The sequence below is a fragment of the Spea bombifrons genome, chromosome 3 (assembly GCF_027358695.1).
Source record: "Spea bombifrons isolate aSpeBom1 chromosome 3, aSpeBom1.2.pri, whole genome shotgun sequence".
Classification (NCBI taxonomy): Eukaryota; Metazoa; Chordata; class Amphibia; order Anura; family Pelobatidae; genus Spea; species Spea bombifrons.
This window is the reverse complement of record NC_071089.1, coordinates 10,378,813-10,405,049: the sequence shown is the minus strand read 5'-3', so window position 1 is coordinate 10,405,049 and position 26,237 is coordinate 10,378,813. Positions and strand designations below refer to the sequence as shown.

At 41.8% G+C, this 26,237-nt stretch overlaps 1 protein-coding gene across 1 annotated transcript in view; it reads left to right on the top strand.

The window, feature by feature from the left end:
* Positions 1-2,593: 2,593 nt before the first annotated feature.
* The window catches only part of HHAT (hedgehog acyltransferase), a 98,668-nt gene continuing 75,024 nt past the window's right edge, over positions 2,594-26,237 (top strand). Inside the window, exons 1-9 of the mRNA XM_053460966.1 lie at positions 2,594-2,623; positions 4,077-4,212; positions 5,958-6,047; positions 11,692-11,805; positions 12,195-12,262; positions 15,783-15,896; positions 18,570-18,764; positions 19,531-19,743; positions 22,477-22,648. Coding sequence (XP_053316941.1) covers positions 11,703-11,805; positions 12,195-12,262; positions 15,783-15,896; positions 18,570-18,764; positions 19,531-19,743; positions 22,477-22,648 — 865 coding nt within the window. The 5' untranslated portion in view covers positions 2,594-2,623; positions 4,077-4,212; positions 5,958-6,047; positions 11,692-11,702. The remainder of the gene's footprint in view (positions 2,624-4,076; positions 4,213-5,957; positions 6,048-11,691; positions 11,806-12,194; positions 12,263-15,782; positions 15,897-18,569; positions 18,765-19,530; positions 19,744-22,476; positions 22,649-26,237) is intronic.

The following is a 26,237-nucleotide window of genomic DNA, read 5'->3' as shown; positions in this document are numbered from 1 at the left end:
CAGCGACCAACAAAGTCGCCGGTACGGACATTTAACTTAGCATAAATAACTTACTATAACTTCGGACAGAATGCTGCCCTCTGTTGGTTTTTCATTAAGTAGCATATGTTTGAAATCCAAAGTTATTATGCTACTCAACGTAAAACCAACAGAGGGCAGCATTCTGTCCGATGATATATCAGCCATATGTGGCAGTGTGTTCATTTTCATTTATTAATTATTTAAATAAAATATATTTCCATGATCCGCTGGTCTCCCCGCTGCAACAGTTAAATGTCCGCACTCGCGGACATTAATTTTGTCGAACTTCCAAACTCTTTTTTTCTATTTATTTTGGGGTTTTTTTGTATTAAACTGTTAGACGAAAGGATCATGGGAATAAATGCAAATGAGCACACTGCCACATATGGCTTATATATCTTTGGACAGAATGCTGCCCTCTGTTGGTTTTACGTCGAGTAGCAGAATAACTTTGGATTTCAAACATATGCTACTTAATGTAAAACCAACAGAGGGCAGCATTCTGTCCAAAGATATATAAGCCATATGGGGCCGTGTGCTCATTTGCATTTATTCCCATGATCCTTTCGTCTAACAGTTTAATACAAAAAAACCCAAAATAAATAGAAAAAAAGAGTTTGTAAGTTCGACAAAATTAATGTCCGCGAGTGCGGACATTTAACTGTTGCAGTGGGGAGACCAGCGGATCATGGAAATATATTTTATTTAAATAATTAATAAATGAAAATTAACACACTGCCACATATGGCTGATATATCATCGGACAGAATGCTGCCCTCTGTTGGTTTTACATTGAGTAGCAGAATATTCTGCCCGAGAATATATTAGCTATATATGGTACTGTGATCATTGGTCGACAGCAGGAGGCCCCCTGCTGGCGACCAATGGAGTTGCTGATAGACACATTTAAAGTACTGGCGCCAGAGCCGCGTTAACCCCGTATTAACCCCTTAACCGGAAAAAACGAAGAAAAAACGAATATTCGCCCGAAGAGAAGACAGGAACGGGCGAATATTCGCGGAATACGAAGATTTTTTTTTCCCCGAAGACGAGCACGAAGACGAACACGAAGAGCCCCCTGGTGCCCAAGTCTAGTTTATTGTTCAATACCAAACGTATTCAATGCTTTGCTCATTAAGTATGTATTTTATGCATATTTTAGATATATTAGGTGCAAATATATGTCCTCTAGCCACATGCCATAAAACAAAAGAGCCCCCCCCCCCCCCTTTGGCCACTTGAAATTTTTGGAGGTATGCACTTGATTTTCTTGTATGCATCATGAAACTAGATGAAAAGGCTAGCTGGCGAAAACTTTTGCTGGCCAGCTTGGCTGAATTGTGCAGGCGGCAGCACACATGATTTCAAAGCACATGACATATCTTGGGAATTTCCAAGTATGTTGGAAAACTGTTGATTTCTAAATTTATTATTGCATGTAATGATGATTAAAACACATTAATATTTCTGAACTACGACTAAATCAGAATTATTAGCCCAAAAAGAATGACTCTGATCATGACATCTTCTTGCAAACTGCACCATTCAGCTTGTTGCTATAGTGATAAAACAACTTTTTATAATCTCTTTTTATACTTAACCCCCAATTTTTCCCCAAGCAAAACGATCAGTCTCTGGTGGCCTCTAGTGGCAGTCCAGGGGAGTGCAGAAAAGGCCAAACTAATATAGTCTTCAGTTGAAGTTGACACCGTTTAATGGACTAAAGCAGAAAAGGTTTTTGGGACCTCAGAGGTCTTTTCTTCAAACAATGTTTATGTAACATCTGTTTCTGATACTGACCCAATAAAAGTTATTGACTTCTAAAGACTTTATCTTCTGCTGGGCTAAGAGAATGTAAGCTCCTTTGAGCAGGGCCCTCCTTACCTTTCGTTTCTGTAAAGTCCACGTTATGTGATGCTACTTGTCATGCCCTGTTTAACCATTGTCCAGCGCTACAGAATATGATGGTGCTACATGAATCTATACTGATAAATAATAATAATATGGCTATAGCCATTTTTCTTATCACAAGCTTTTTATAATATGCTCCAGAGATGTCTTTATCTTCCACGCCGGCATACCTGGGAACTCACCGGGTGTCTCCCAACCTCCATAGTGTAAACGGGCCCGGTCCAGCGGAACACCAGGGGGCCCTGATTACCTGAGAGGAAATAATAGGATTAGTAGAAAAGTAGTTTAACCTCTGGGAGAAAAGCTGCAACAAATCTATTAAATAAATAAATAAATAATAATAATAATAATAATAAAATATATATATTTATTAGCATTTACACCTCGTATATGCATCGCAGGGATATAAATGCACGCTGAAGGAGCGAATTGTCCAATCAGAAAGAGCCGGTTAGCAAATTGTTTGAAACGAACCAATCAGAAGCTGCAAGACAAGTGACCATACAGTGATTTTCAATGAATGGACTTTCACTACACATGCGGCCGCCTCTCACACAAACCTGATGCGTTGTTTACATAGTCTGAGCAGTTACCCACAGGACAAATGGCCAATCACCTGTCCCGGACAGCTCTGACGTGTCCTAAGACCAATCAGACATACAGGAGGAGGCTGGACTAAGGATCTGTGCGGGTAGGTGGCCTGCATGGAATGTGTTCTGTGATTGGAATGATCAGGATAGAGATCGATAGGGTGAAGGGAACGGGGTCTGAAAACGTTTTCCCGCCTGTGTGAATTGGTTCGGTATCCGGGACTTTCACTGCTGGGGGTGGAGAATGAAATGTGATCTATTAACCCTTATATTCCCGCTTCTAGCACTGGAATCACTGCAATGCAATGCAACAATCCTGAATGCCCGCAGAAACCCCTGTGTGATCAGTGACTAGCATATGATGTTTATATTATTATTAATAAGGGGCATTTCAGAAACCATATAATAAAGCGCAGTATACATGAATACATTATATACATTGTATCTTGTAAATCTCTCAATAAGGGGAAACATGATAAACATGGTATTTGTTTAGGAAGTATATAGAGCAGACATTATGGGTGACCACACTGACCATGTTTTTCAGTACACACATACATTTTACATGTTGCTGACCAGCACATGTAAAGAGCTTCTCTTCTGTGTGTGGAATATAAATATATATATATATACACACATACTCCAGGGCACAGCGATTTACACGTGCTGCTCAGCGATAGAAGATAAGTCCTGGAAAACATGGCTGGTGTAGACAACTTGGACCAGTGTCCTGGATAAATGGCGGAATGTTCTATGATGGCTACTTTCTGCTGTTGCTAACCACCTATAGTGCTTTCCTACAGAAGAAAATGAATTACTGAATCAAGTTTATACATCCCTCATAGCGAAGCACGTTGTAGGTGTTGGTGAGCAACCGGTCAAATGAGATGTGCCCTGGAGAACCAGTCAGTATGGCAACCCTTGCAGACATGGAGGCCGCCATTGTTCATAGTCATGTTATACATTCCCTAACCAAGCACAACGTTGTGCAGATGGTTAATGACAATTCTTGTGAAGTCCTTTCATCCGCAGACTTTAATTTGTCAAAGGGTCCTTCTGGGTGTTTTACATGGCAGGTCAGTACTTGCGGTGTTAGGCTAGTAGATTGAGATGGGGTAACAGAGCTAGTATTGTTGGTTTGTAGCTTAAATTTTGATACTAGAAATAAAAATGATGGGGGCTTATGGTATTGATGGGAGCTTATGGTATTTAAGAAAGGCTCCTCTAGTAAATGGGAATTTGTCTCGTAGCCAAGCTTGGAGGATCAGAGAGCATGGTTGTGTGGCACTGAGAGTGGAGTTACGTTTATTCTGGCTTGGCCCAAGATGGGAAGAACACAAGTTGAACCAAACTAACCCTTCACTCTTCTCCAAGATCTGGCAGGCAGGTTGGCTTGTGTGGCTTGATGAGGATGGGCCCAGTGTCCGGCCCAGTTGTGCCACATCACTTGCTGTCTTGCCCATCTCTGTGGATTTTTTCTCCATGCTACTCCTGCTGAAGAATATACCTTTACAATTGTCTGTTGTCAATTGTCGGTTCATGTTTGTTTCCCAGCCCCTGTAGAGATGTTTGAGTATCAAACCAAAGCTCATCTATGCCAAAGATGCTGTCCTTGAAGTCAAGTATGTCAGGAGACCTTCATCTGACATCATCAAAGCGGTGAAATTCGGCCAAAAATTACAAATTAAAGGTAAGATTGTTTTTAGCATATCAGTGGGGTTTCTATAAATACTGCTCCCCCGGTTTTATTGAAATATATCCGATACGTAGTGAAACGAGGCAGTTGTGCATCGTGATCTTGGCTGTAGGGCAGGTGGACAGGGCTGACGTCCCGAGGCTACCGTGTGACAGTACTTGGCAGAATAAGTAGAGACAGCTTGGGTTGCTTTGCATGCTAACAGTATAATAGGACAGGACAGCTGAATTTCAGCACTTTATTGCTCTTTGTATCATTTTTGATATAAATGGTATAGATGCGCTAAATTTTACTCTACTTCTAAGCCTCCAAATCTTCTATAAGAAGCACCCAAGGAGTGCACATACCTTAAGCCGAGGAACTCTGGTTCAGATGCATATTGTAAGGGTTAAAATTATCTATGGGAATTAAATTGCTGGTTTCTAGTCTCAATTACTTGCTTGATTTATTCTCATGGGAGTGAAGGCAGTTATATTGATGTATAGATCTGTCAGCAGTAACATGGAAAGATCTGATCACCATATACCGATCCGGTGTTGTTATGGCGGGGGGGAGTATAGGAAATTTATACATGTCACCCCTTTTAGTTACAGATGAGAGCAGCTGGTAATTTACTGAAAAATAATAACCCACAAAGCCACGGCATCAATAAGACCGATCTTAACCTTGTGCCTTTTGTTAACACACCTGTTTTTATGCCTAAAATTTGTGACATAGAGAACACACGCCACCAAAATAAGGAAAATTGAATACAAAAACCCAAATGGTTAAAGAAATAAAATAAAGAGGATTCCCTGGATGTAATAAATTGGGTAATTAAGCTGCTGGTCTCTGGGCTGCGGTGATATCACACTGAAAGGAATCAAATATCCAAAAAGACGGAGCTAGCATTACTCAATGTCACAATATATTTATATAAAAATACATTTTATTTAATACATAATAAATCAAGATCAATAAACACAATGGAGATATATACCAGAAAATAATACAATATACAGTCTATTTTATATAAATATATTGTGGCATTGAGTATTTTTTCTTTATACACCTGTTTATATATCATATATCAGCACCTGGTGATCGAGACAGGTGTAGAAACCGTACAACCACCACACAGGGTTACTAAATCTCTTATATACCTGGAAAATTAATAGGAGAGCGGAATACCTGAAAATCACGTATAGATATGGATGTACAGGGGGAAAATGATCACCTTTATTCAAATTTAGGATCCCCCCCATTTTTGTAATGAATTGTGTTATATTGTTGGATAAAGCGTCATCCTCATGCAGATTAGTGCATTACGAGAGTAATAGTTCTGCCCCATCTGGATTAAAGAAAAATGCCACAGTCATGGCAACAATGAATGCGGCCAGCGCTGGAAAAATCCCAGGAAACAGATGGTCATGGCTCACAATTTTGAGAACTTGGGAGGTAGAGTGTCACAAACCGCCAGCGCTACCGTGATCCCGAATCCAATGTTCTCAAATCCTGCGGAGGCAGAGCTCAGCGGGACAGAGTGACCAAATTGGGACCACAGAAAGCGGGGCAGTTGGAAGGCATACATATGTACTAATGTCCGTGTGAGGGCTGTGGGTATCCCTTTAATCATTTTATATTTTAACATAGCCAGAAGTGGGTGAAATTTTTAGAAATACTAATAAAAAACCCATGGTGAATATTTTCCACAAATATTTATTTTGTGTCACCCATGATACCTAAGCGTGTCTGTGTAGGGCCAGACCACAATAAGATGTTCTCTATGATCCATACCGCTTGGAGATTCCCATTCCGTGTCCAGTAATGAAAATACAAACACCATAAAGGTATACTGTATCCATGATCTCTTCTTCTCATTTATTATTATTATTTATTGTTTTATATAGCGCCATCAAATTCCGTAGCGCTTATTCCTTTAGTCTTTTTTTTTCCAAGTGGGGGATACATATCTAAGAATATTATTGAAAAAATGGAGATAAACATCCCAAAACCATTTCATTTATTCTCCATTTCTCCGCTTTATATGATTACTGTATTTATTTAGTCTGAAAGGTGCTTACAGACATCTCGACACTAGGTGGCACCAGAGAGTTATAACATCAGCAGTGATGTCAACTCATTTATATTGTAACATTTCCAAATGCTCTTAACATTTTCAGGGTTAATGACATTTATTAAAGTTCCATTAACCCCCAGAAGACACACTTAAGAGGAGTAATGTTTATTTAATTGCTGTATTATTTTAAGCACACATAGCTTTATCGGTAATTCCTACTCTCATAGTTTAGGAGCGAAAGCATTTTCTGAGCTTCAGTTTGCTGATTCAAGGGAGCTGGAGGCCTTATTTTAATCTTAAGCGTCCCTCTTTAACACAGACGGAACGTCATGGATGTAAGCGGAGGCTTAGATCTAATGTAAGTAGGTCTTACTTTACTGAGAGGGTTGTAGATAAGTGTTACAGCCTTCCAGCAGAAGTGGTAGAGGTTAATTAACAAGGACCAAGTAAGGTTTACTGCAGGAAAACAAGGAGATTAGATGGGCTGAATGGTTAAATTTCTATGTTTCTATTATATTTTCTGTGACCGTAAAAAAACCCATCAATTATCCCAGAAGGGGAGACACAGATGTCACTCCCTCTCCCGGTGAGTATTTTAGTACATTCGTTATATTCCGGCATAGGTTTTGCAGCGCTGGGCTCTTCTTATTTGTGGATCTGTTTGCTGCGTGCGAACTCTCTGTATTCCCCGCTCCGCGTGGATCGTCCGTGAGATTCTTTTCTCGTTAAGTCCGGCTGACGAACGCACCCAGCGCTGTGTGTTTACTCGTCCGATCCTTTAATGGTTTTGGAGAAGCTGCAGTAATTAGCGACTGTTTTAGATGATCAGAGCTCTCGGTGTTTGTTACTTTGCAACCAAACGTTTAAAGGGCCATTCTGTCCGCGGCAGCCTCACCAACAAAGAATGCATATCAAAAGCCTTTAAAATCATTAGAAAAAAGTACTTTAAGTGACGCCATGGCGCAAACGCCTCCTCCATTGTCTGATATTTTATGCCACTGATTGGCTGCCCAAAGCAGCATTGAAATCGGTACGAGTGCTTGCTGCGCATGCGCACTGGGGATCATAGTAGACCCCGTATAACGCTCACTGAGCCATTGCTGGAGCTGACTAGCAGTGAGTATACCACGTGGTAGGAGATGTGTTCAGCGCATGCACCTGTACTGGGGACCCCAGTTAAAGAGAGCAATCACCCGTCATTTGCTTTAAAGTGCCTCTGATGGATGGATTGTCCCTTTAATCCAAGCTAACCTTTCCCCTCCAGCACTCCCCAGCCTCATCGAAAGCCGCTTCATGTATATTCTATAAAGGGAATAAAAGAACCTCAGCCTTGACAATACTGGTATACATTCAATTACATATAATATGTACGATAACAACAAAGCAGGCACTTGGAGTACCTGCCCGTATTATTCCTACGGCCTGTCTCTGCCACGGGTGTCACCGTATCCTGAAAACTAATATCCCGTTAATTTGAAGGAAAATAAGTCTTAAATTGCCAATAAAAAGCATTAGAACGTGTAGCGCGTTGTGTAACATTTTTATTGATATAAAATATGCATTTTCCGTTCAAATGGCAAAGACCAGAGACCTTAGCAGATCTGTGATTATATTTCTATGAAGCTTTTTCAGTTTCTATGGCAACAACCTATGAGTCTCTGCCTTTGTGTCACATGATAATTCAGAGTTCCTGTCAAAAATAATAAAAGGCAAGATTTAAGATGATTGGAAAAAAAATCTCCCCACCCTTACAAAGACCGCCTGAACCAATCGGCAGCAGTCAGCGACTTTATGATGGGGTAGAGATGATGTAATAGGGAAGGACAACAGTTCCCATAGACATTAGGTTTGTTAATATATAAATATTACTTATTTTAATATGTATACACTGTTACAAGGGTATTCTTTAGAATATAGCAGGACTGTGCAAATTTGTGCAGATTTTAGGAGTCAGAAATAGGTTCACCCATGGAAATCACTATAAAATGGCACAAAGGTTAAGAGCCAGATCTAAAATCTAGGAACCATGGCCACCTGGCTCTGACTACCTGCTCCAAGATCAAATTATTATTAACATGGTAGTCACACTAATGGGTTGAGTTGGGTTAAAGTGGATCACTGTGTATGATACGCTCTACAGTGTAATAAATCCACATGGAGTTTTACTGGATCCCATGTTAGAAATAATGAACCTTTCATAAATGACTAAAGGACTTAGTGCTCTATTATAATCAGGACCTGGCATGAAACAAAACTTGATGTGGTGGTCTTATGAGAAGAGGGGAGAATGATACCCCTTTAATCCACACAGGCAGGCTGTACTCCCTTTCATGTTTCTGAACATTGTAACGGCGACATTGGCCTGACTGCAGAGACCATTTATTCTGAGTTTTTGTTTCGGCTGTGTGAAGGATGGGTCCCAGTTTTTATGTCGTGGGTCTCTTCTCACAAAATGGACATTGCCATCGGGTTGCCTGCATTTATGGGAAATTGCAAATCCTGTCACTTGGTAGTTGGTGGTATATGTTCCTCAGTCAGGACTGTCTCTGCCAGATTGGGACTGTTGGTATAGTGCGAGCCCTTGTTATGTTGACCTTGTGGGTTTTTTCTCTGTAGGCAGCAGCCAGTTGGCTAGAAGTATTTAAACGTTTCAGGGCTGCTGATGGGTACACCTGGCTTGGGAAACGGTTCCACCAGCAATGAGCATACCTGGGAACTTACCTGGAAGGTCAGCCAGAGCGCTACCTCTTCTGTGGGAGTGGCTTTGTGTGAACACATGGCTAGGTGGAGGTGGGGCTATCATACATTGAGGTTGGGCTAGCAGCACAAGTAGGCGGGGTCCTTCCTTAAATTATGGAATAGGAGGCCGCTCCCTGGCCTGGAGAAACAAGAAGGTGACCCGGAGACCTGTGGAAACAGCTCTTCACCTGGAGACTCCGGGTCAAACCCAGATGGTTCCCAGGTATGGTAATGAGTGTTAGCTGCCTCTGCCTATGACGCTATGTACCAAGGGACACTACAACAAATGTTCTTTTCCCATTGATGACATTAATAATTTGAGATTAATTTTAGCTGTTTTAATAAAAATGTTGCTTGAAGGAAGGTTGCACATCATTTATGAAAAGGAGTTCTGTTCTATTAATACCTCACACTATAATGATTCTCTTTGGCCAGGAATAACTCTTTCTAATTTGCATCTCCCTTATTTGAAACTCTCCACGAAGACCCAGCATGAGCCTCGGGAGAGATTGTGTCACTTTTCAGACCTGGATAAACCCCCCACTTACTTTATTTTCCTCTTCTATAATTCTGTTTATTTTCACTGTCACCTGCCGTATTGTGTTTCCTACCCATCAGTCCTCCTGCTGTTACATCCCACTCATGTCATCCCACTGTTTTATTCTTTATCACACCTACACATTTTTTTTCCAGTTGGTTCGTACAAATCTATAAACCTTTCCCTCGTCCCCCCCTTGCCGTCATCTTTAGCCGATTTTCCATCTTGCAGGGCAGATTCAATAACATTCAATTGCCGTTTGGTCGTTCTCTGTTTCATCCACTGGTGCAGTTTAACACCTTAGTTTCACAAAGCTGTACTCTAGAATTACACCTGCCAAATGCTATACACATCTGGAAACGCGTCAGCAGTCCAGAGGAGAGGGGTCTTTTCTTAAGATGATTGGCTGGATTGGAAGTGTGATTGGTGCCCGCCAACAAAGTTAGTAGGCTCTGCCGCCAACCAAAAAAGTTAAAAAGGCTGAGATAACATGGCGTACACCCCAGCATTTCACTTGTGCAAATCGGGACACCTGGAGGAACTGGCCCCAGAATTGGTTGGGGCCACCTCCGAAGTGGCCACCAGCATCCTTACAGAATAGCCACCATATGGTGCTCAGTGTCACCACATCAGCTTGGAGGTGCAGCAGCGCAGACCTCCATTTATTTTACACCTCCCTGGGTCAGTTAGGGAAGGTAAGACGATCTTCCAAAATAGCCCATGCTCCCCCTGCCAGCAAAATCAGGATTGTTCCGCTAAAAATGGGACTGATGGGATTAGTATCGACTTAATCCTGTGTAGAAAATAAAGCAATTTTACAATTCTAGACCAAAGACGATTATCTTTCTGTTACTTGATTTTCCCCCCAGATGCAGCCTCTACAGTATTCATGGCCGACACTAAGACTCAAAGGGGCACTCCAGCCATCGCATGCACTTTAATGCGTATGATAGATGTGTGGTCCCTTTAAATGTTTGTGTGGTTTGTTTTGCAAATGCCGAGGGGGATTTTTGCAGAATGTCTTCCAAGAAATGCATTCACTAATCACAAAAACTAGCTTCACAATCAGCAGAGGCCCACGGGTAGACTATTAATCACATGAAACATTGAAATAAACGATAAAGTTACTATTTATGAGACTTTTCCCACAAATATTTCATATATAGTCTTACACCTGTAGAACAATTACTAAAGTATATAAAGTTGTGGTTGGAAGTTCACATTAAATGTTGCTATCAAGTCTCAGGGATACAGAGTATATGTCAGGCACCTCTGGCTCTCATCTCCACTTAAATTCCAAACCATGGACCTCAGAGTATCTACCTGCAGATTATATTATTTTTGCTTCTCTCGTTGTTATGTCATCATTATAAAGATGACATATAATATGTTTCAAATATTTACACCCCTCTGCGAATCTGGGGTGCAAAATTGTAGGCAAAAGAAAACAAATCACAGCCTTGAAGAAAACCATGACCTGACATGACAGAGGCCTTCATGGTGGAAGTATTGCTTACTTTGAGCTCAGTGCCGCGGTTTTCATAGAGTTTGATGTGTTGCAATTGCCCATAGGCACGTCCAGATTTCTTCACAAAGGGCCAGTCTGACCTGGACTGGGCCAATCTCTTTGTGAGAAAATTTGGACCGGGCCAGGTGGGTGGGAAAGCAGTGGAGGAAGACAATGTTATGTGACCCTTCATTAATAGCGATGCTGCTGGTGAGATAAAGGATTTAGGTGGTGAGGGAGGAAGTAAGTATGTGTGTATGTATGTTAGAATGAGTATAAATATGTGTGTGTGTTAGCATAAATGTGTTTGTGAGAGGGAGTGTGTATTAACGAGTAAATGTAAGTGTGTGAGTGTGTAGGTTTTGTAAGTGTGAGAGTGTAAATATGAGTGTCAGTGTGTATATGAGGTATTGAGGGGGGGCAGGGGCAAATGGGGCCACTTGTCTTCACCTACCGGCCAGGGCCAAAAGGTGCCAGGCTCCCTGGTTCCTAACTTGTCACCTGTGTAACCCATTCTTGCGTAGGCCTCAGAATCAGAGATGGGTAAATTGTATGTTCCCACTTTGACTTGGTGAATGTTCTGTCATATAGTTCAGTGAATGGCTGTAACGTTGAGTTACTTTGTAACAGGTGAAAACATCATGAAAGCAGTTCGACTGTCACGTTGGGAGTTCAATATTTATCTCCTTCTTTCGATTGTGATCCATGCATATTCATTTTATGAGGTCTACCGAACCTCCCAAGGTAAGATACATTTTGTTTAATCCTTGAAGACAGGGATTTGATTTATTATATTTTAATTGTTTAGTTTACAGATTGTATGCAAAGGAGATTCGCTTAAAATAGTCAGATTGGCTCCTACATAATATCTTCCACCCAAATATGAATTGTTTACAGACTAGTGAGTCTCTTTTTGGAATCCTGATATACACCTGTCTGGCTAAACCCAGCAACATCCAGACATTTTGAACAACATCCTAAACAACATTTTAATGTTCTTACAGCTCCATAGCTGTTTATCACCAAAGCCACATACACGGCTGGTCACTCTTCTATGGACACCTCCTGCTTATTTCTGTTGAATTTGGTTAAATCTTAACACATATACTAAGACTGTTACATTTTTTTCACAGAACATGAAGAGGAGCTTGAGTCTGAATTTGATCTGGAAACGGATTCCTATTTCTGGGGCTTTAAAAAGGTGAGTCTGGGAAATTGTATCTGGTCATCATCATCAATCCATGTGTGTGTAAAACCTTCTATAACCAGCAGCCAACCTTATATTTTATATCTGAGTTTAGGCTCATCTTCTTGTATCCTACAATAGGGCATACTAATGTTAATTACCATGTAATCTCTACCTTAAGGGGACATCCCCTTACACATCTTAAAGGGAATTTCAATTCAGAAAGTGTGAGTCCTGACCACTGAAAAGGAAGACTGCCTGGGAGAGCATGTCTGGATCCTTCTCTCTCGCACGTTCTCCTTTCATTGATTGGTATCAGTTACCCCTCTCTTCTTCTCCCACCCTTACAAAAAATACTGCAGTTTTTCTGAAGTAATACTGCAGTTTTTTGGACATGAAAAAACTGCAATACTGCACTTTTACTGCATTTGTACTTCACTGTACTGCAGTTTTACTGCACATTTACTGCACTTTTTTTTTATATTGCAAACCTACAGTTGTACTTCAATGTACTGTAGCTTTATTGCATTTGTACTTCCGTACAAAAATAACTGCAGTAAAACTGCAGTACAGTGAAGTACAAATGCAGTAAATGTGCAGTAATACTGTGGTAAAAGTGCAGTATTGCAGTTTTTTCATGTCCAAAAAACTGCAGTATTACTTCAGAAAAACTGCAGTATTTTTTTTGTAAGACAGGGCTCGACAAATCCCAGACGCCAGGTCGCCAGGTCGACAGAGAATTTTGTCCTGGCACCTAGGTTTTGTCAGCCTCTTACATCCAGAAAAAATTGTGGATGTAAGAGGCTGAGTCACCACACGGGGGCGCTGCTGCTGTCTGCCCAGGAGTCTGGGCAGACAGCACAGCCACACAGAGCCCGCCCCCGAGCCTGAGATCACTCCCACGGAGTGATCCTGTAGGCTGAAAACACGGTTGCTGGAAAACCAGCAATCGTGTTTTCAGCTGCCACAGGCATCTTCAGGGAAGGGGGTTGTGTGTTGATTGGGCCCCCACACAAGTGTGGGGACCTGACCCAACACCCCCCTGCTGCCTGATCGCTCCATGAGAGCGACAGTGCAGCGTTAACCCCTTCAATGTCGCGGCATTTAGGGGTTAATTCCCGTTTTGTACGGGGCTCTGCTGCTGGTGGTCTGCCTGGAAGCCCAGGCAGACCAGCAACAGCAAAAACGAGACCCCACAAGCCCTTTGATGATTCCTGTAGGCATGGAAGCCTACAGTCGTCATCAAAGAGACTCCCCCTGCAATGGCTGGCCTATAGACCAGCAATTGAGTCCCAGCTGCCAGAGGCAGCTTCAGGGACAGGGAAGAGGCAGCTTCAGGGACAGGGGAGAGGCTTCTTCGGTCTCCACATGAGTGTGGAGAGCAGCCCCAACACCCCCCCCTGCTGCCTGATCGCTCCATGAGAGCGACAGTGCAGCGTTAACCCCTTCAATGCCACAATTGTGTATGACACATTCGTGGCATTGCAGGGGTTAACATTTGTCCCCACAAGCTTGTGGGGACTAAATATCAGTCAATGCTGTGCTCCAATGGAACATCAGCATCGAAAGAAAAAAAAATAAAAAAACAGCACTGACCTGAAAGTCCAGTGTGCTTCCAGGTCAAATGCTGTGAGTTTAGTAAGTGGGCTGATGATGATCAGATCACTCCTGACCAACTGTTGGTTTTAAAAAAATCCTGGCTCCTAACTTTTTTACCTGGCGCCTAGATTCACAACAAATTTGTCAAGCCCTGTTGTAAGGGCATAGCTCTTTGTCTCCTGCCACATTGTACCAGCCTTCCCCCCTGGCTTCATGTACCCTCCATTTAAACTTGAAGCTTTTGATCCTTACCCTGAGGTCCTTTTACACACTTCTTTTAAATATACTCTCTTCCTTTATCTTGTTTATTGACCTTTATACCCGCCAATGATGCGCTTTTTATTGGTAATATTGATTAGCCTTCATTTTTTGTTCTATTGTAAATGGGTAATCTAAGCCAAATACCTGCAGATAGCGATTGGCACGGTAAATGACATGAAGGGTTGGTAGTCAGTTGTACACTTCTCTAGATTAACCCCTGAATGTCAGCTTGTAGTACCAGCGAGGTGCTAATCGTTTAATGACAGCTCCCCTAATTAGACTTAATATACCTCTTGTGAATGAAGCCGTACACGTTTTAACTTCCCGTTACTGTACACAGCAGGGAGTTCCGCCACGCAGGCCGCACTGTGTCTGAAACAACGGCTTTATGATGAAGGTTACGGGTTACTTAGATCCATTGCCTTCTGCTAATGAAATTAAACCGGCTGAACAGTTTCCAGAATCTTATTAAACAGGTGAAATGTCAACCGCAGAGCTGCAGCTCGAAGTAATACGCTGGCAGGAGAGAATATAACATTTCCACCGTTTGTCCGTGTCGTTTGACGGGGTATGGTAATAAACTGACGAAAACTGAAAATACGTTGCCGTCAGTGGGAGTTAAAAGCTAGGGCCATGTCTGCTCAATGCAAATAAGATCTACTGTGCTTCTTGTGGTTTAAAGAGATTGTTCCTCATAGAATCCCACAACGTTCACGCTCTTCTCATCAACTCAGCTTAAAGGAGGATCGTATAGTTAGTAACTAGAATAGTAAAAAAATAAAATAAATAAATATTATTATTAATTACCCACATGGACCCTCTGACCAGTGAAGGGTCGTGTGGAGAGGGGTTTTATTAGATAACAGGACGTCGCTAGCTTTCCCTTCAGCTCGGAGTAAGTACGAGTTTGTAGTAGAGAATATCACCAAAACATCACAAATAACATAAAAAATCCTATTTTCTTGAAAACCTTGCTGTATTACATGCATTTTCCCAAGCGTTCCCTGTAAGTGATAATAAAGCTGGACATATGGTGGGTAGTTTAGGGAAACCAAGTCTTTGGACTGCAGAGCACTTGAGCTGGACATGTCTATGAGAACTCGATGCTCTCGGGTTGATACTGAGTGGGCTATATCCGTTTTCTTCCTTCCCGTTTTAAAAGGCTGTTCCACTTAATCAAAATATATTATCTTTCTAGTATATCAAGCAAATAAACCTTAGCAGATTGGTCATGTTATCCTTTGCTCTGGAGGGTTAACACACAACCTTTTCAGGTCCTATGGCAACAACCTACCAGTGCCTGCTATTGTGTCACATGACAATTAAGTGCTCCCGTCAAAAATCATTCAATTTGACGTGATTAAAGAATTATTTCTAGGTAGGGCTTGGATATTCAGCAGCACCGGAATGATGGAAATACCAGGGAATTGAGTGGGGTTGTGCGCCTTGGAATGGTCCACGCCAATCAGTGTCTTCCTGGCCATATTAGTATCTCTTTAGACTCTTCCTGCTGGTCTAGAAGCGGAAGTAGAAGTTGTTCTTCTGTGCCCATTGAAAGGAATTCTTTACTAATAAATTTGTAATTAATAATATATTTTTTGGTTTGTTCTGCGTGGTGAGCCCCGGCACTGGATTGCAGGTTTCTCATGGTGTCACGTTTTGTTTTTTTGTTCAGGATTCTACAGACTTTGAGTGGAATTTCTGGATGGAATGGGCTCGCTGGCCCTTAATATGGCTTATGTTGGGACATGTGGTGGTTTCACAGTTTGCCAGAATATACTTTAAAGAGGTAAATGCCTTTTGAGATTTCCATAGACACTTGATGTGTATCAATAGTATTTTAAATGTACAGCTTGTCGTGGCATAAGTTATAGATTAATTACCCTTTCATTTGAGTGACCCATCATCCAGTCATTCAAAGGACAATCTAGCGTGCAGACCCACCAATGAAGAATGCATGTAAGAGTACTCTACCATTGTACAGCGCTGGGGAATATGATGGGGCCATATAAAACAATAAATAAAAATAACTAAATAATAAAACTTTAATATGCATTCTTTAACCTGTGTGACAAAGTAAAAATACAATTACACAAGCATGTTTGTGTGTGGGGGTCTAATTAGACCTCCTGGACCTCTTAGGAGGGTTCTACTTATTCCTTTCATGCATTTCCAAGGGGGGAGAAAATGATAAATTAAAGGGGACACTCAACTGTCATACGCATTACAGTGACTGTAGCTGTTACACCAAACATGGCTTTCATACATACATGAACTCTCACATGTACACTTAATAATGCTAGAGTTCTTACATTAGGGGCTCAGTGATGGTTCCTGCGTACTGTTTGTGGGGCGAGACTCATTTCTGAACTGATTTCTTTTAATCTACATAAAACGTATGCATTTAGGAGCTAGGCAAGTGACATTTTCATACACTTGTACATGATTTACACCGAAAAAGGTTGGGTGCCAGTTATGGTAAATTTGTCAGCGATGACTCTAGGGAACGTTAAGTATAGAAAATTAGTTGAAGCAAGACTAAAACCTTTCATTGCAATTACTGTAAAGTAAAAAGGTATTCATGAGATAATTTTTTAGATGAAAGTAAGATTATATTTAGGAGCGCACATCTCAGATCTCTTTAAAGAATTTAAGTAAACCCAACTTTGCTAAAACAGCGGGAATAGATTTCGGTAACAGGTATGCAGCTGCGGTTTAGATTTAGCATTCGCTTTCACATGAATGGTAAACACGGAACAATTCAAAGGTTAATTGAAAACAAGAAAAAACAATTTAAAAAAAAATGAACAAGCAGAACGTAAAATAATTATTAGAGAAGACATTATTAGGAGAGAGACGGAAATATGTCGGCACAGCACCCACAGTTATCCCGGCATATGTCATTTGTCAGGTACTCATCTTTTTTAATGGGATTAGCAGACTTTAGATGCATAGTGCGGATTTGATGAGCTGCGTGATCAAGGCTTTTTAGCTTCGTCTAACACTGTGCTGGGAAGCAGCTGTGAAGACGGGACACGATTCACTCCCCTGAGGATATGTTATCATCCATTGATAAAACCTAACGCTGAGTATCCCCTGGGGAAGAGGAAAGGCACGACGGGGTCCACCTGTTCGCTTTCTCTACCTTACTTTTGTAAAACCCTTTTTTTTTATGCTGAAAATGTATTTTTGAAGCATTCACAGCTTTCACGCTTTAATGGGAAACAGCAGCCATCATGTGCAGTTTAATGCGCGTGATCGCTGAGTGGTCTCTTTGGTGCCCCCCCCTGCAAATACATGGAGGGATCTTGCATATGTTTGGCCCCAAAAAATTTTTATAATTACTTCCAGCCATCTCCAATGGATTGAGACGAGACCCCCTGTGTGCGAGCACAGAACGTGCTTCTATTAATTTAAATGGGAACACTTTCCTGCCTGTGATTGGTTGTTGCAAGCAGCCAATCAGTGGCTCAAATCATTGCACTACGGAGGAGGCAGGGAGCTGCAGTTCTGGAGCTGAAGCTTTTAACTAAGATAAGCACTTTATTATGCATTCTTGTTTGGTGAGGCTGCCCATGACATTAAACTGTCAATTTAAGTGGCAAAAGCGTGGCTTGTCACTACCTAGTGATATCATGTTTGGAACTCTCCTTAAAATATGATATGTGCTTACAATTATTATTATCATAGTCTTAAAAAATTAAATTATTAAAAAAGTAATACAATTCCTAATTTTTTGGTAATCCATTACTAGTTATTTTGGCATTGATTGGCTCGATTTATTGGATGACACTTTAAACTGCAAGATCTAATGGGAAAGTACTCAGCACTCCTGTATTCTAGAATGTGATGGATGCTATGATTACTTTAACTTTTCAACAAGGTTCCGAGGGTTGGTTATCTTCATAAGCAGCTCTTTGCCGGAGGGCAAGATTATAGAAGAGCATTTCACAGCGGTCAGAAGTTTCAGCATTTACATTGTAGTTTCTTTAAATCCTGTTTTTTGCACTTTGATGTCTTATGTATGAAAAGATCAAAGTGAAAATGAACGGAGTTCTTTGCTACGTTCCAATGAGGACTGTAGGAGTTCTGAGGTTAACCAAGAATTTAAGTAGACGTTATACCTGAGACTTAATACAGTCATAGGACTTCACTGCTTATAATGAATCTGGTGTTTTTGGAGGGTACATCCTTGGAGAACAGGCTTCTGGAATAGAAGAAGATCTGACATCCCCCAAAAAACATCTTTCCTAGTTAATAGTTACTGTAGCGGGAGACCAAGCATTAGGTAGGAAGCCGATTAGTTGACTACATGAGTGTAAGGTTTTTATTAATAAGGAACTCTTCTAGAATAGATGATTTCCGCAGATCACTTGAATGGATATATGGATTGGGTGTCCCTGTTTCTCAATTTTTTCAAGTTTTACAATTAAAGTAAGATTTTTGTTTGTTTTTCTTACAGTACCGTCCTTTTTTCTTAATGCTGTATGGGATGGCAGCCTGCTGGTTTGTTTTGGGCACCAACGGCCTGGCAATGATTCTCCTGAATATATACATATCCTACCAGGCGGCAAAGCTGAAGACCCCGCTCATAACGTGGATAAGCTCCATGTTTATGCTTTTCATTATGCATAACCAGTCTGTGGAAAATATCCAGGTAACATACACTAGGGTCAAACGGTGAAAATAAATAGTCTCTATTCTTCATGTAAGTTACACCAAATATTGTTTTGCTGTCTCAACGTTATCACTCCACTCTGCAACTTAACAATACATGAGACATAAATAGGGAAGCGTAATCATGCAGATCACCTAAACAGAAATGTATAATAGCTTTTTGTATGATATACGCATACGATGGGTTTTTGATATGAAGGAACGCTAATGGATAGAGCTTTTCCAGTGGCTGTGCTCACCGCTATTGGAGACTGACCGATATTGGTTATCACGGCTGCTGGCAAAGCCCTCTCCATCGCCATTCCATGTGTCCCAGCAGGCTGACTGAGTCTGAGTGCCGGGATATGACATCATGTCCCGATACTCCGATGCTGGCAGTGTGTCAGGCTTGCGAGGGACAGGAGAGCGGATCCCCCACCGGCCGCTGGTTCACAAGTTATGAGCCTCCTGCTGAGCCTACAAAGTTTGGGAGGGGGTCCGAAATGTAGATGTGTATGTGAGGCATGGAGTACATTTTAAATCTGTGAGTATGTACATGTATGTGCAAATGTGTGTATGTTGAAGAAATAACATATGAAGCTGGGGGTTAGGATACACAAGTACTTCACCTAAAAAATTGAGTGTAACGTCACACCTGCGTATTATTCACAGGTGCGTACTATACACAGGTGCGTACTATACACAGGTGCGTACTATACACAGGTGCGTACTATACACAGTTGTATCTTTTTCTCTCCTCCTTCCAGCGTTCCTGGTACAGCAGTGAGAATGAATACTACCTGCTTGTGTTCACCCTGACCGTCCGGTGTTTATACTACACAAGTTTCAGTCTGGAATACTGTACTCACCAGCAGAGCGAGCGCGAGAGCTACACCTTCTCCTCCATGCTGGTCTATGCCTTTTATTATCCCGTGTTTCACAACGGCCCAGTTATAACCTACAACGAATTCACTAAGCAGGTATGTAGGCCGTGGTGGATGTTTGTGTTAACGTGCATTTTTGACAATATTACTTATTACGCTGATGAAAATAGCAATTCTGTGGATTCTGCATGATAGCTCATCGTATGATGTCATGTCAGGTATCATGAAGTGCGTCACTTCCCCGGATCCTACGCACTGCAGTTCAGTACAGAGGATAATCCCATTTATATAGTATATTAAAGTCAGCGATGTATGTAATAATCCCACTTTCTAGATATAGCAATTAACAATTACAATGATTGGAAGCTATAAGGTAAGGGCAGTTGTAAAAAAAAATGTAAATGTTGACATAATAGTTCCCCTTCAAGGCCAGAAAAAGGTTTTTGAAGAGATAAATAAGCATCTTTTTGTCCTGTTAGTAACTTGGATCAGATTGATTTCCATACACAATATGAATGTGATACACGGTAGATTGGAAGGTCTCCAAAGTGTTCTTTTTCATGTTGTGTTTGCAATGTAATGTGCGTAAAACCTTCGTGCGGTTTAGAATGAAATCCATTAAAGAAATTAAAATTAAAAGTGCAGTTACGTCAAATAGCACGCCGGGTATTTGTTTGACAGTTTACCTGTAGTCTTTACTATTCAAAGTCCAAAGCGGACCATTGTTCACAGAGTAAAATATGCCTGCGTCGGCTTTCAAGACCTCATGTCCCCTCTTTAATGTGCATGTGAAGAAGGTCTCAAAGGCTTTGACTGTAGCTTACCCTACAAACCTTGGTCCTCTGAAAGATGTCCCAGTCTGCTTTGGACTCTGTTCTCAGGCGCCTTTACTGAGAGATCCATTTTTGTGCCTGCCAGTAATGCTTGTAGTATGAGACAGTTATAGGAACGTCTGTCCAAATAAATCACATCCCTTTCTTTAATAAGTCTCTTAATGATTTACGAACATCAGCCTGGGTTAGGCGTTCTGCAAATACAGAAAGTCCAACACGTTAATCGTTCCTCAGTCACGTGTTTTAGTACGCAGTATAATTACATCACCAGTAGACTTGTGCATTCAGATTCTGCCGACTGCTTTCATGTCCCCGTCTCCTCTTCCGTAGCTCTGCTTCTTCTCTCGTCCGCCTTCTTTCTTCCGCCCCGCTGTCCGCTTCACCAGAGCGCTTCCGCAAAAGGGTGGAGCCACCTCGCGCACCACGGGGGCAGCCTTTCCCCCATTCCACCAATCGGGGGGAGAGTGTGCGCGGAGGCAAGAGTGGACTTTTGCAGATCCGCTATGGGGAAGTCTGGGCGATGGAGGGGAGGGCGGGGAGAAGTAGATGAAGAAAGAAGACAGGCAGGAGGAGAAGCAGAGCTGCAGAAAAGAAGACAGGGACACCTAAGCGGTCGGCGGAGAAGGTAGGGAGACATTGAAAGTGTGAGAGAATGTATAATAAGAGAGTGAGTGAATGTATTTTGCGAAAGTCCAGATCTACATATGCAGGCGCTACATAAGTCTGGGTCCATCTGTGGCCCACGAGTATACAGACCGTATTAGCTTTTTTCTCCTATTGTAGTGACTAGGAGAGACGCCGCTATTCCGAATATCCAGCATTTGATCAGCCATACAGTTACGCTGTTAATTGCAGTCATTTTAAAATGACTTTGATACAAAGTTCGAAAGCAGATATCATTTGCCTTGTTTTATAGAAAAAAAGGATTAATCATTCCTAACTAACATGCAGCAGAGCAATTACAATACATGAGACCTTTGTGGTAACAGAAGGAATTCCATTTACATTCATAGCAAATGTTCTGTCTGAGCTCCGAGGTCTGCATATGATTTCCATGATGCAGTTTGATCCCCGGATTAGTGTTTACATAAAAAGAATTGAAATGTCATTTTTTGTGTTAATGAAGGTTATAATTATAAAACCTGCCACCCCCGTCTGAGACACAGCAGTCTTTGTTCTATATACTTTACTCCTGCAGCGTTTCGGGTTAATATATTATATTAGATATGGAAATATTCTTGTATTTATTTCTTGCAGATGTGACTGGTATAAGAGAAATATTAAAATTTATGTTTTCATGGCGTCCCATCTGCAAATCTGCAGAACCCCCCCCCCATGTGCGTTTGCCCATGAAGGAGATGAGCTCGGCTGCACAATTGGGCTCAGGGACGGCTGTGGAAATGGGGGTCTTGCTCATGCGTAGAAAATGCTCCCATCAATTTCAGTGGGAGTGCTTTCCCTCTTCTGATTGGCTGCTTCAAGCAGCCAATTGGGGGGCAAGCATCATCAGTTTGTAGAGGAGGAGGGCAGCTACGCGATCAGCCCCCCCCCAGCTTGAATGCATAGCCCACCCTGGGAAGTTCTGCATTTCTTACAATGCCGTGTAGCCCATAAGCCTTACCTTCAGAAGGAATTGTAAAATGGCCTATGTGAAGGAATTTTGATAATGCTGCCAATAATTGAAACAAGTCATGAAGGTTTTACACCTAATGATGGTGTGTGTATAATCGCTGTACGTTACACATGTAAGCACACTGCCTATTAGAAGTCGTCACACACTACGGTTATCATTAATTTATCCATTCAGCTGGCTATGTCCAAGCATATGCCATCCTTCTTCACGGTGAACAGACAGACACAAACTATAGAGAATGTTACTGAATTTAAGTTGTGCCATCACATAAATGACGGCCTGAGCCAAGCACTTCTGTATCGGCTGGCATTACTGCATGAGTTATATATTATAACATACCGGTGTTATGGTTTGTGTTTCCAGTTGCAGAATAAAGATACCAGTTGGCCAGGTCCTAATATTCTAAGATTAATCCTGGATATATTCCGCTTATTACTATGGTGGTGGCTGGCAGAGTCGATGCTTCACCTGATGTACATGCATGCGATGTTCAGCAGCTACCAGCTCCTTGAACGAGTCTCCTACTGGACCTTGGGTGAGTTTTATTCCAGTTCATTTAATTCTTACATTTTTTATGCGCAAGTAATTGTATCACAGTTTGTATCACTAGAGGTAACATGAATTACAGGGTTGGTGAAGCAGATGTGCCGCTGTGTTATATTCCATAGATTTTTCCCTTTTAAACCCCTTAATAACAATTGACGGTCCAGGCATGCAGGGCCGGCCGAAGACTTAACGCCGCCTGGGGCGAAGTTTAAAACGTCGCCCCCCCCGCCGACGCCGGGGGGGGGGGGCGGCATTTTAAACTTCGCCGACGCCATTATCTACCCCCGCCCCCCCCCCGGTACTTACCTTTAAACAGTCCTGCGGCGAGTCTCCCTGCTCTGCCACGGTGCCGGCTTGTAATGCTGAGCGCCGGAAATTGACGTCACTTCCGGCGCTCTGCATTACAAGCCGGCACCGGGACCGAACAGGGAGACTCGCCGCAGAGGAGAGAGAAAGAGGGGCGCCGAGCGGGTAAGCGAAAACTACTCGGTGCCCCTCTCTCTCTCCTCCGCTTCAAAAAAAAAAGCGCTTGGGGCGGCAAAGTGCCGCCCCTTCTAAAGTGCCGCCTGGGGCAATTGCCCCAGTCTGCCCCATTATAGGGCCGGCCCTGCAGGCATGTCACCTAAAAACAAAGGGTTAACGACAATTGATGTGCCAGGACCGTCATGACTTCAAACAGGTGCAATCTACGTAATGCCTCGAGCTTCAGCGCAGAAATGTTAAAACAGCCATTGTCACGAAGGGTACAAAAAATAAAATCAGCCATTGTCACGAAGGGGTTAAATAACGTGGAAACATTACAACGTTTCACTGAAATGATTAGGAAATAAAGGAAAAGATGGCAGCTATCCTGGACGTACTTGTATCAATCATACATCCTGCTTCTGTTGAGTAACATGACCGTGACATAAGATTCGTCAGCGCGAGGCGCTCTCACACCTAACAAAAAGGTCTACAAATGAAAAGAAAATTCAGATACGTCGGAGGTTATTTTTAAAAACGTATTTTGTTGTAAGATTTGGAACGCCGGCCTTATCACCATAGCAACCAGTGGCATTGTCCAGTCAGCTGATTCCAGTGGTCACTGTCATATTATAAAGCCATTGTTTTCAGTATTCCATCTCTAATTCACTTTTTTTAATCTGGGTGTTTTCCCAAATGTATATATTTAACCCAATTTTACTTAAATTTGCTTATACAAATGATCATTTACAAATGATGTTTTATAATTGTTACATCCCTTTATGGTGTCCTTTAATTTAAATGGGTGGTTTATTGCCCGTGGCGCCACTATGGAAAAATTCATATTAAAATACTCCGTGAGTACTTTCATTCTCCCAAAACAAAACATAACAAATTAAAGTAGTGACGGGACAAAGTAGCTGCAGCCCTGCTGCTGCAGTTGTCCTCCTCCTTTGTGGTCCCACTGTCCTCACCACTGATTGGCTGTTTAAAGCAGGGTTACATAGTCACTGACCTTCGATGACCCCAGTCACCCTCTTTTGTGACGTCTCTTGTACTAACCTGTCCTTAAAGCATCACAGATAGAGGACAAATGGTAATTTATTATAGTTTTAAAATGAATATCCTAAAGCCGGATGATTCTGGTGCCCGCTGAAAAGTAATGATGGTGTATTCATACATTAGAGACCCACTCGATCAGCGGCACTGACTCCGTAGCGTTGGGGGCTAGCTGGTAACCGCCGTAGGAAGATGCAGGACTGATTGATGCTTTAAGAAACAGGACAAAAGCCAAAGGGATCAGATGAATTGTTGACATTTTATGTTGTTGTAATCAATGCTCTTCATTCTTTCTTAGCAAGTGAAATTGATCTTGAGAATGTAATTATTTTTTTTGTGGGGGGGGTGCATCTCTGCCACTGCAGTGTCCCCTCTTTACCTAAAGGGGGCAGCAGTGTTATCAAAATGACACTCGAATACCGAATAATACACTCTCTCCGATCGTCGGCTTCTGAACGTGTGACATTTTCTGTATATTTATTATGTAGTAATGAGCTTTATTTTTTATGTGAACAATTTTATCTGAATATTATCTCGGCTTACATGATTATTCCTCCCCATCAAGTTCCCTTGTATTGAATCTTAATTAGTTAATAATTAGTTAATAATGTTTTTAAGCCAAATACCTCCCAAAGAGTTACACAGGAAGCAAGGGCTCTATAAAGTTTTAAAGAGACACTCCAGCCGTCATATGCACTTTAATGGCGAGGCTGCCAAGGGCATTAAACTGCCCCTTTAATACAGTAAATGAATGATGCTTAAGCTGAGTAGATGAGAACTCCTTTAAATCAGTATCTCATTACAAGCCGCTTAGTTCTAATGCACAGTCTACAAAGTAACAATGTGAGAATAACATAAATGACACATATTAGTGCATTGGGATTCTTACAAAGTTACCAAATGTTGGTACATTCAGTGATGCATACGAAGCCCCGAAAACTAAACCAGACCCCCCCACGAATCAGACGAAAATGAATTAGGTCTTTTTTCAACCTTATTTACTATGTTACTATGTAACGCCAACTTGCGCCCAGAACCCGATTGACCTGATTCTGGATTTAGGTTACGTTTCTGGGCTTTCCTTTGGCTTGGAGCTTGGACTGCTTCTTGCTTTGACCCGGCCTGTCCCTGACTCCTGGCTGACACCGCTCTGCATTTGAGCTGATCCACTTGACACGTAAGGCTGACATCACACATGAGCATTAACACAGAACTCACATCAGAAGAGTCACTGCAGGGCACGCGTGACTCTCCCAGTTCCTTTATTCATCATCCTTTACAACTATGTATTCCAATCATTCCTATTCTTAATCCTATACACACTGATGGAGCTTCTTGGTTGTCGGTGAACTCTAGACCGCAGTATGACTGCGTACAAACAGCATGGGACGTGGCTGTCTCTGTGTACCTGCTCCGAGCGCTCTACTACGTCAGCGAATGATTGGGTAAAGACGAGGAGACATTCCTGATTGACAAGTTGCTCGGATCCCATCAGGCACAAATTACCAAGTACTGACGAATGCAGAGGCAGCAATTAATATTCTCTGTTTCAACGTCTTTCTGATAAAAATCAAAACGGTGTAACTGAAACCAGATGCACGGCTGGGTGTGAGCAATTCTGCGTGAGCAGAACAGAATTGCTTGCTTTCTTTCTTGCAAAGCAGACAAATCTGTTGGAAATTTGTACTACTTTACTTTAGCAAGAGGGTGGTAGTTAAGCGAAACAGCCTCCCAGCAGGGGTGATAGAGGATAATACAGTGAGGAAATTTAGTCATGTGTGGCATAGGCATATGGCTTCGCTGAATATAAGACAAGACCATGGATTCATTAAGGTTTGAGTCTTAACATCAAGAAAATGGGCAGGGTAGATGGGCTGAATGGTTTTTATCTGTATGATTTTCTTTCATACCCTTGCTTTTCCCCCGAGAGACTTTGCTTGTACAAAATTTCTTTAGGGCTATTTAATAGAAAAAATATTTTAGCGTATGGGCAATGACTGTCAGATTAATCATTTTTCAGCCCTATGTAATGGATTGCCAGGGCTTTGGCAGGCTGA